Source organism: Haliotis rufescens, unplaced genomic scaffold (genome assembly GCF_023055435.1).
Source record: "Haliotis rufescens isolate VD_foot unplaced genomic scaffold, xgHalRufe1.0.p SCAF_14, whole genome shotgun sequence".
NCBI classification, from domain to species: domain Eukaryota; kingdom Metazoa; phylum Mollusca; class Gastropoda; order Lepetellida; family Haliotidae; genus Haliotis; species Haliotis rufescens.
Genome location: NW_025963824.1, coordinates 93,886 through 105,876, shown reverse-complemented (window position 1 = coordinate 105,876; position 11,991 = coordinate 93,886). Strand labels below are relative to the sequence as shown.

The following is an 11,991-nucleotide window of genomic DNA, read 5'->3' as shown; positions in this document are numbered from 1 at the left end:
GAGAGATATATTTTTCCAGAATTTAATTGCCCACAATTAAGGGTGCATATAACACACGAGTGAGTATTATACACGAATCAATAAGTCTTGTGTACATTGATCAATCGGAAGGGGTGCTAATTAGGAAATATCGCCATGGGCTTATTAGAGCGGGGCGCTTATTACGTCGAATACGGTAACTGTATCTCTATTATTTCCTCAGATGCATATGATACCTTATATAAAATATCTATTTTTCTTAACCAAAGCTCATCAACTTAGGGTAAATAGTAAATAATCCACTGCGAATTTATAAGAATAAAAACAAAAACAAATGTAAATAATGTAAATATCATTTTGCGCAGGCTTTATGTATTCCTGCATATGTATGTATTTTGGGCCAGTGGCTTTTATTGAATAAATTGTCTGTGTGTCTGTGTGTCTGTCTGTCTGCCTGACATACATTTAATGCAAAAAATAGCCTGCCGTAAATGACGAAAACTGATTTTTCTCTATGACGTCAAAAGGCGACAGATAGGTTACACACGAAAAAAGAAAAGGGGGCATAACTCAGCTATGCTTAGTTCCAGTTTATTTTAACTCAGGTCACCTGGTGAGCATTAGATGTGGGACAGTATATTTTCGTGGTATTTTGTTCACGAGTAACCAAACTATTCCAACACAAATATCGATATTGAAAAACTGTATACTCCCTTATATTACCGTAAGAAATGATGAAACTTACTTAATAAAAAAAGAAGTAATAGCGAAATGAATGGCCCTATGTAAGCTGTTAATTAGTCCTCAGATCACAACATTTTTCTGACTGGTCAAGTGTAATTTGGCTTATGTTGCACCATTATTAATGGAGTACTAGTCTTGTGATCAAATGTAATGAAATACTTAAAACATGACACCGTTCTATTTGATGTCATGGCTGGTTGTATGTCTTTGACAGCGTCGGAGAAAGACGACACTGGTAGTTTGATTCATATATATTTACCTCCCCTAATTACTTTTTACAATTCTTGGAGAAATAAAGTAATTAGTTTAATATCCTGTGATCACAATATTTAGAAAAAGATGAACATTTTGGTTGTATAATACAAAACGAGAGGAATAATTCGTAAATCGTTTGTGACAACGCGCACCTGCGAATCGTTAGATATCACTGTTGTGTTTATCAAACGACCTAAAAAAACTATTCCAAGACCAAGACAATTCTCCTGGAAATGTGTGCGTATATTTTAACGCAAAATATCCATTTGGTTAAAGTAATATATTCACTTTAAGTTTTAAAATAAAATGAAACGGCTATTCATGGAAGTTGTTAATATGAACTTATAATATTGACTTTGACACTCCCAAGTAATTTCTGTTGAAAAATATCAAATCATAGCAATGTATCTATTTTTAATTCCTAATTCTTCCTATAATTCTCTTCTCATGCATATTCTGAACGAATAGACGAATGGATAGCTAAAAAAGGGGAAAATGCTGCACTGTAAAATACGTATTTACCTTTGTTTACATTTCAAACAAGTGCAGTTTTTCGAGCACAGCGTTGTTTTCACACCTAACTTATTTTGCTTGATTTGATCTCGGCACTTTGTATTGGTGACAGAGACCATGTGTCATTTGATTCTAAAATGTATGAGGAATTCAAGGATGTATGTATCACAGCTGAGTTTGAAATACGCGTAATGTTACAGGCGTCTTATTACCGGTAGGCTACATGTGAAATGTGATTTTGTAATCACTATCTAATATGGCGGAAAGTTCACAGTATACAAAACTGTGAAGTGTATCTGCGTGTCTGATGTATTTTGAATTTTATTCGACTTCAAAGTGAGGTTTGAAGAGGAGGGAAATATATATCCCTCTGGCATCCTGCCCCTGGGTGAAAAACAACAAATAACCCAAACCCTATCTATAGCTCTGAATTCATCGGGGGAATCTGGTCAGTCGTAAGACGAGAGTGTAAAGAAGGTGTCACCCGCTGGGAAGTAGCTTGATTGAAATGGTGAAATGGGAGAGAGAAAATAAATATCTCGCCAATCAGAAATATTTCTTTTTAAATTTCAGCAGCAATAATATGCAACACATCTCCATTTGTTAATCTATATCGCCCACATGAGGCCTGTGCTGTACTTGCATATGTCGCGAAGCCAGCATTGTGCCGCCCTGTGAATTACCGATATCGTATTTAGCAGAGAAAACAGCCGGCAGCTTTAGTGTTTAGACCTAAGCCGGAATGCCGTGACGTCATCGACAGTGTGACGTCACTGTCATTGTACATTTGGCGCCACGTCAGCTGGGCGAACCTCGCCTCGGTCTGACGTCACCGAGTGCAGCGAGATGTAAACAAACAGGTTTTTTGTGTTTTTCACGATTAATTACAAACTTCTGCCGTAAAACTAACACAGAAATATATGACGACATGCATGAACATATCACGAGGTGCGCTGTTTACATACAAATCACACATCATCTCTATTTACACTCAGATAACAATTTTCTTACCTGATGATGCGAAGTTCCAAACACAACAAATGACAAAATGTCTGACAAAGTTTTTACAAGTTTTATTCATCTCCAAAAACAAGAAACAGTTTCACGTAAATAAAGACATATGTACACACGACGACGTGAACGGCACACAACGTCACTGTCAGGTCTCCCCCACCGTCCACACAAACACGACACTGACGTCACTGAGCGCCGCGGGACACGAGGAGATCCATCACTCGCGTATGTCCCCAGAGTCTCGCCACGTCTGCCGCCGTCCGCCCCCTGTTGTTCCTGGCGTCGATGTCCACCACGTTCAGAGACAGCACATACTTCACCGTCTCCAAGTCTCCTCCATAACAGGCGAAGTGAAGGGTGTTGTAACCGTCCCCGTCCACCAGTGACACATCGGCCCCTTCACTCACCAGGAGCTCCACCACGTCTCTGTGTCCATACCCTGCTGCCCCCATCACCGGTGTCCAGCTCCTCCCCCACCTACAGTCGACGTCCACGCCCTGAGACAGGAGCCGCTTCACCTCCTCCAGGTTCCCGTCGCTGCTGGCGTCAAAGAGGTCCCTGCAGTCTGCTGGTGATGAAGTCGCTGTAACACAAAGTAAACTCTGTACACTTCCAGACATCTTCGTCATACATCTACATGGTTCACACCTCAACGTGGTGACACGTGACACGGTACGTCATCAACCACTTCCAACATGGCTGACAACACAAGGATCAAGGGGAAGGACGACAGCTGGTTCATGTAATCAAGGATTATGTGGTCAATGTTTAAAATCTTTCTGTCACATCCAGTTGTTGTAACATTATTCTGTGTGTGGCTGGCGAGTGTTAACGTTTGATGAACTGAGCTTTATGAGATGATACTGTCAGTACAGTTGCTGTTTGGAAATATTAGATAGATCTTATAAGACATGACATTGGAGTATGTCAGTCTGTGTGTTTGTTGTTTTACGCCGCACTCAGCAGTAGTCCAGCAATAAGATGGCGGAGTCTGGTACAGACAGACAGTCCAGTGGTTGACAACGTGAGCACTGATCGACACAACTGGAATACGGTGACATGCAAGACGCAAGTCAGAACCCCCACGGGTCTATACCCCAGCTTGTTAATTGTTGGAGGGATTAAAGTGTGGGCTTTCTACCTGCTGGGTTCTCCCACCTACCCTGTGTAGCAGGCTTTTTTGTGGTCGTCACTGGTGTCCTCGTGGTCCGGCTCGGGTCGCTCGAGGCTGAAACACAGAACATGCTGTTCAGAAAACAATACAGACCACATATGCATTATACATACAAGATATTCGACAAAGTTTAGGTTTTTAAAATTTTGACTGATGAATACAATTTCAAAACCATTCATCTTAGTAGAGGTATTATTATAAGGTAGTCTAGCGACTAATAAATCACTCAAACGCCTATCATAAATATACAACACATGTACAAAATTTGAGATTGCTGTTCATCTGAGCCGCGCGTCTGTACAGGCTTGTTGGATTGAGTCTTATGGTGGTACTGGCAATACAATCGACTTGTTTCAAATTATTAGAATAATAAGAGACTACATTTATCAATTTGTTATTGTAGAGACTGTTCATATGAAGGTTTGTGGAGTGAACTTTCAGACTTATATTTGTCACATGTTGATGTGACCTCATCTCGTACAAAGTTGGACAGTGACAGTATCTACCACCTGCTGGCTTCTCCCACCTACCATGGGTCGTCACTGTCGTCATCTGTGCAGCCCTTTCTCCCTGACTCGAGTCGTTCGAGGCTGAAACACAAAATATGCTGTTCAGTTGGGTTGGGTGAGTTGGGTTTTACAGGTTCTTAGCAATATTCCAGCAATATCTGGGCGGGGAACACTAGACATGGGCTTTGCACATTGTACCCATGTGGGGGAATCGACCCCAGTTTTTCCGCGCGAAGGGCGAATGCTTTAACCACTAGGCTACCCACCACCCAAAACCCCAATATATGCTGTTCAGAAAACTATATATTGCAGGTAAACATTATAACTACTGGCCTCAGAGAAGCTTTTGCCTTTCAACAAATGTGTGACTTTCAAATTTATTCACTGACGAACTTAACTTATAATACATTTGTTGCAGTAGAGGCTTATTCATATATCATGGCATGGTGACTGACAACTTTTGGAAATCACTTATATTTATTAGATTTAGATTGCTTTTATCACTTCTGAGATATATCTCTTCTCTTGGTTGAAGTTGCAGGAACTGAATAGATTGTTATTTTGTTGTCATAATAATATAATCATACAACATACAACAAAAATGAACATTACTACATCAGCGATAGAAATTGGCACTCGTCCTATATTCCTTGCCAAACATCCCAATAGGCCTAGTTCAGATATCATAACGACTAGGCTAGTAGACATATGATATTCTTTAGGGTTTTATATGTTACCATTATGAGGACTAAGGACTAAACATGTTAGTTTATATTGCTGTACACAGAATATGTGCATTTATTATTTTGGAACTTTACAACATGGTATTACATCAGCTACCTACCCTTAATTCCCAATTATGGAATGATTAGTATTTTAGTCTGACTTCGTTAGTTGTGGGTGGAATCGTTATGACAATGAAATGGTCCCCGCAAGTTGTTGCGTTGTTGCATAATATCTGCATTTGAGTATCAATACTGTGAATAGCAAACCTTCTTCGCTCATACAGGTCAAATACTGAACATTGTTTTCTAATTTTCATTGCCTGCTATGTTATTACTACTGCATATTTAAATAATACTCAGGTATTTGTTGCGAGTGAGAATCGATGCACACCCTTATATATATTTTGACCAGGATATGACGCCCACCAGTGCAATTCTGGAGGAAAATATATTTCTCGTGCATTTCAACGTCTGTGGACAATGGGCATTTTACACAACTGTTACATCGTCAAATCGACAACTGTCTTGATGGTTTCTCTGGGTCCATATTGCCTTTGCCAATTGATGATAACAGGCTACTAAATGTAGAGTGCTGCGACCTATCGTAAATTATTTGTTGTTCCAAGTGACTTTGCTTGATGTTTTAGTCCCCACCCTCCCCAATACAAACACTCTCTTAACTAGACTCTGAAACTGGTGCATTTTACGTCGTTTGGTGTCTCGGGCTACACATTATTACAAACGTCGCTATACGACATGCTACAGATTAATATTTCAGTGATGACATTTTCTTGATGATATACAATGGGGCATACAATGAATGTAAAAGAGCAACAGGTCTACTTCACTACGCGCGTGTGCAACAGAGTAGTAATTCAGTGTCAGGAAAACCATTTGCAACACTGTCATAATTCAGCATTCCGAGCGATGCGGCAGTACATTCATCACAGATCAGCTTACTATCTGAGGCAGAAACTGTCGCCGGCACTACAAGATGTTTGATACGGTGTTTGGTTGTGTAAAGAAGGGAATAAACATGTGGCTCTATAAAGTGATAAGACTGAAATGCCGATTGCCCGTGTGACATTCGCCAAATTGTTTTCGCATTTAACGTCCGTTCTAACTTAGTCATAAAATAATGAGAATCATGCACATTTTCTCTTATATATTCTACATTTCCTTGCAATTCTTCAAAAACAATGCAAAAATACATTTGTTCCTGATAATATTTTCCGGATTCGAAGAACAAAGCTGCAGGCCTTGAGTGTAAAAATAATATGGCTGACACATTTGGCCGTTCTGTGATGCAGGACAACGTTTTAAAAATATGAGCGAAAAAACACATCCGACACTTGACTGAACAGATTGAGAATCATCTCATATAGTCTTCAGTCCCAGTTGTAAATAATTGTTATTAGTTCAGAGATCAAACTTACAAGCATATATTATGCAATATACTGATTAAAATAGAACAAGCTTTTCAGTTGAAACGAAGTATGAATGTTTACATCCAGACGTTTGTTATCCCCGGTGACAGGCTAAACAAACGTCTGGGTGTAAACATTGTGTGAAGCAAGCACCTGATTCCTTCAAAATGTATTCTGTTGTACATCAATCTTAAAATATTTACAATGTTTGTTTCATTTAATTTCCTAACACAATTCTGAAGTACAAGCGGAAAACTTACCCACCGTTTACGTCCTAACACGAGTGACACGTCCCACTGCCAGTCAAGAAACGCAAGAAACGCCTTGACTGGCGAAGGGGCGAGCTATGACGTCAGTGTGACGTGTCTGGTTAGGAGCATGGCATAGTTTGGCGCTCGACTGCTTGTGCCGATCATAGCTCTAAGATAATACAGTGTGGAGTGATACTAGATCTTACTACCGCCTTACCATATTTCGTTTCAGATTGCATGTTGAGGTAAAAAAATAAGCCTACTTCATTTATAGAAGAAATATACCTCATCATCGTGCTTAAAATATTTTTTTTATTTATATTCTATAAGATGCTTTGCTAAAAGATCAAAGGCACCGACTTTACTTTATCCTGCGACAAAGCATTGTGTCGGCGTGAAGATCCGGGGTAGAATAGGTCTTGAGCAACCCATGCTTGCCGTAAATGGTGACTATGCCTGTCGTAAGAGGCGACTAACGGTATCGGGTGGTCAGGCTCGTTTACTTGGTTGATGCATGTCATCGATCCCAATTGCGTGGATCGATGTTCATGATATTAATCACTGGATTGTCTGGTCCAGATTCGATTATTTACAGACCGCCGTCATTTAGCTCGAATATTGCTGAGTGCGGGATGGCCCAGTCGTCTAAGGCGCCGCAATTCGCTGTGCAGAGTTGCGTCCCTTGGGCACGCCAGAAACCTATGATTGTAGGTTCGAATCCCGGTTCGCCCCGATTATGTTTCTAGGTTTGTCAGCACCCACCGTGCTCGTGGGTTTCACCAAAGTGGTAAACTTCTGAGACCTGCATCACTTCGGGCTTTCCTCCCACATTAAGCTGACACGCCGCGATATAACTGGAATACTGTTAAAAGCGGCGTTAAACACAACTCATTGACTGACTGAGTTACGCAGCTTCAGTCTGCGTCGTTCATTATCAAACCTGTTTTCGTATCCTTGCCAAATCCAGTCGCGTGATGTGCGTCCTGGAGGGAATGGTCCGACGACCGTTTATCCTTCCGAAACATTCATGTGCTGGCGCACACTCATACAAGGTTTGATGCTCACATGAACTTTACTAAGCTTTAGTCCATCCACGAATACACCATTAACACCATTAACTGGACAGGACAGGCTCGTCATCGAATGGGCAACTGGAGTGACCGAGGTTCGACTCGATCTATTGACTGTTACGTAACGACTCCATCTATTGACTGTAAGATTGTTTGTATCGGAAAATTACCGATAACAACTGACCAGTTACTTAACCTTATCACAAGCAAACACAGCACCGTAAGCTATCGCGACGATAGCCACCATTTTGAATGTTAAATGTCTGAAACATTTCGGCCACTGACAAAGTGATGAAGTGTTGCCTTGTCGCTGTTACATTTCGTATTGCTTATATTCAAAATCTTTACTGAACATGAAATTTGACCGTAAATGAATGCGCTCGGGTATTTAACTCGGTCACAACAATAACACATGTGCATACTTAAGTCCGTAAAGTAGGAGCTAAATCTGTGGGTTAAAGACTCGTTGGTTATCTGAAGTTTGATGTAGTAAGCATATAAACATCATCCAAACATTATTGGGAAATATGATCTTTATAATTTATCGATAAAGGATCGTCAAAAAGGATATACTGAATGACCATTATTTCGCGCCGCTTTTAACAGTATTTCGGTTATACCACGGTGTGTCAGCTTGATGTAGGAGGAACATCCGCTGGGATTCGGCGATCTCTGCACGGCGAACTGCGCCGCCTAAAACGACTGGGTCAAACGTGCCTACTCATTAATTTGAAAAGTCGTCGGAGACGGGAGTGAAATGAAAACGAATTTTCTGTCTGTCCCTTTGTATAGATAAGATAACTATATTTACGGGACTAAATGTTGTTCAACTGGACTCTCCTAAAAGAGTCAATATTATTCTGCTTGGTCTCTTAGTGGGTAAGCCAGCTAGCTATACAGGTGTACGGAACGGTATCTATACCTGCTATATACCAGTTAACAGAACATTTATCTATGTCTACAGTGCGTTAGAAAACCCTTGACAATGCGGTTCTGACAATTCAATCAGGAAGACGAGTTATTTTAAAATGGAACTCGGAAAGGTGGCAATGTTTCATCTTGTGTAGTTATTCTGCGCCGGAACCTTCGGCGTCTGTGATACAATAGCTATAACTCCTGTATCCATGATGAGAATCTATATTTCTGTAGAGCGTTTGAAACATATAGACAGTGCTGTATAACTTTTTTCTTCCGTCTTATCAGAAAAACAGTTATTTGAAAGGGACTCAGAACGGTGGCAAGTTTGCTTTCAAAATCCTTATCCTTATTCTGAATCAAAATTTATTTAAATTATTGGAATGACCATGTGCATGGGGTTAGGGGGTTGTGGGCTGAAGAAGTCGTGGATGCCGATGATGTGTATGATGATGGAGGCGATGGACATCGATGTTGAAAATGATCAGCCTGCATGTGAAGCGTCTGTTGGTGCACAGTGTTGGGTCAAGTACATGTACGGCGGAAGGATATTTGCTGTTCAGTTTCCGTCTATGACTTGTCACAGTTTTGTGTTACTTCGCGTCCTCCGCCGTGATACTGCTGGAATATTGCTAAAAGCATACTCACTCACTCCGCGTGTCATACAAAGATACCTTTCACAGATATGTCAGGCACTGTTATCACACTGACGTCGGATTTTCATTCATGCTTCAAACTAATTTTCTACACTAATGTTCCCTAATAACTCCTTCACAAACATGAAAACTTGTGTTCCGGGTTGGGGACCCAACTACTGACATCTATACCCCTATGTCTGTATTCCAGTATGGAATTAATTATTCGTACTCTTGGGGCGCTATTAAAGCTGAATGCATGTATTTGGTGATAAATGTCCCCGTTTAGCAAAATGTCTATATAAATGGTTAACCAAATCAATGCCAAATGAAAATGGCAGACAACATTCCATGCAACTAGGCCTAATGTATATAGCACGAAAACCAAACTATTGTGTCTGTATCATAATTCTCCACGGGACATCTGTCAATGTATACTATAGATCACGCTTTTACTTTGTGTTTTTCCACCTGATCAAGGTAAGACCAAGTGATGAAACTAGACCCGTGACTGCAAATGCATAAATTGACAATGCAAGAGATTAACCAATCTAGATTATCCGCCGAAACAGATTCAATTTTGGATATAGAGGGCAAATAGAGGTAAAAAAATGTGAATGACCACTGAAAATCAGTGATGACACCAGGTGTTCGCGAAAAGGATGAGCATGTCCTGACCTACGGTTAGCGTCCGCACTGTATGGTGGCATAAGCCCTTACCGCAATAAAATATTCTCCCTTGAACAGCTTGTTTTTTCAACTATATGAAATAGTATTCTAATAAATCTGTGGGATGCGTGGGTAATGGAAATAATAATAGTTGAAAGTAAACCCTATGTTAACATGCCCAGTTAACTCTTTGCCGACATGCTCTGTAAGCCGTATGCTGACAAGGCCTGTGAAACGTATCTCGACATGCTCTGTAAGGCCTATGTTGACATGTCCTGTAAACCCTATCTCGACATGCTCTGTAAGCCGTATGCTGACATGTCCTGTAAACCCTATCTCGACATGCTCTGTAAGGCCTATGTTGACATGCCCCCTAAGCCCCATGAAAACATACCTGTAAGCCACATGTTGACATGCCAAGCAGACCCTATGTCGACATGCCATGCAAACCCTATGTCGACATGTTGACACGCCCTATAAGCCCAATGATGCCATGCTCTGTAAGCCCCAATGTTGCCATGCCCTGTAAACCTCATGTTGACATGCCCTGTAAACCCTATGTCGATATGCTCTGTACGTCATACGTTAACATACACTGTTAACCCATTTTTTTTAAATGAGCTTAATTCACGGTCTCCACGTTTGAACATAGAATGTTCAGACACATTTTAAAGGCAGAAGGCATATCCTTTGCATGCATTCGATATATTGTTTGAAATTCATGACATACATTTATCTCTTTTTTTCAAAGGAAATAATATTATATTTCATGCATCTATCGCATGGCATGTTAAGAGAGACGGTTGTAAATTCAGCCACACTACCGTTTCCATAATCATAAGAAATCTCTGCTAAAAGTCTCACCTCCTGCAGCACCAGGAAACATAGGGGGCGATGTGGTGAATGGCACTTGCGTCAACGAGGATGTAGACAGCGACGTTTCATTAACATCGTTCTCTTCAATCCCTTCTCTCATCACACAGCTTGTGTTCAGTGCCATCATGTCCTCCGTAAGATCAGTGATTCTTTGCTTTGAGTCATGCAGGTCATCAATGGTCTGATTTAATTGATTGTTTAAACTCTGAATGTCAGTACTGAACTTTTGCTGCATTCGCCGCAAGCCCACCCTGCATGATTGGTTATCATTGTTCAGTCGTTCAAGCGCTTGACCCATCTTCACACAACTTGTATTCAGTGTCATCAGATCCTGTCTGAGAACAGTGTTCACAATCTTTGCATCATGAAGACCAGCTTCCGTCTCATTCAGCTGCAGCTGTAAGCTATGGATGTCGTGGGTCAGCTCGTCACGTAGTTTTATAAAACTCTCTTTGAAAGTGTCTCTCTCCCGTTCAACGTGTCTGAACTGTTGTGTTACTGCCTGAAGTTGTGTCTTTGTGTTGTGTACACTTGCCTTCAGGCTGTTGACTTCGTCCAGAACACGTCCGCTAATCATATCTTCAATGTAACCTTTTTTCAGGATGTCAGTTATCGCTTGTTTCACTAGACCTTCCATCAAGGCAGGAATGAACGTGCTAGTCAGATTCTCTTTCAGTGATGACCCCAAAATGCTAACTTTATAATTCATTTCAGTCTCAAGATTAACAGCTGTATGTTTCCATGCGTTGATCTCTCCCTCTAGTAGGTTCAGTCGGCCATTGAAAGCTCTCAAACTGGTGTCAGCATGTACGACACTGACACCACACAAGCACACAAGACCGATGACTATTACTGTTGATACCGTCTCCATGGCGCAGTTTACTGTATACGGCTGCACTGATGCGGGATATATATACCATGGCCCGACTCAAGTGTTTGGCCGAAAGCCAGCTCAGGGAAACAGATGCTCTGTAAGTACTTCCTGTGTGTACATGTGCCATCGTAACAGCAAACATGACTAACAGCAGGGTATGAAACTCCCAAAATTTTCACCTGAAATACTTGCCAGCCCTGACCAAAACCTACCTGCCCACTATAATCATATGTTTCTCAGGATAAGCTAACGGGGTTTCTTTTTGGTTACATTTTATCATTCATCTTTACATGTGAATTAATGCTTATCATCGGGAAATATTTAGAATATTTTTTACATATAACCCGACCGTCGGGCAGGG

At 40.9% G+C, this 11,991-nt stretch overlaps 1 protein-coding gene across 1 annotated transcript; it reads right to left on the bottom strand.

Annotated features, from left to right (window-relative positions):
- Nucleotides 1–2,549: 2,549 nt before the first annotated feature.
- Nucleotides 2,550–11,685, bottom strand: LOC124128374. Its single transcript, XM_046491784.2, has 4 exons — nt 10,745–11,685; nt 4,210–4,269; nt 3,668–3,733; nt 2,550–3,088 (listed from the first exon to the last, which is right to left on the bottom strand). Exons 1-4 carry the CDS (start codon nt 11,625–11,627, stop codon nt 2,691–2,693), a joined length of 1,407 nt encoding a protein of 468 aa, XP_046347740.2. The 5' UTR covers nt 11,628–11,685; the 3' UTR covers nt 2,550–2,690.
- Nucleotides 11,686–11,991: the final 306 nt, after the last annotated feature.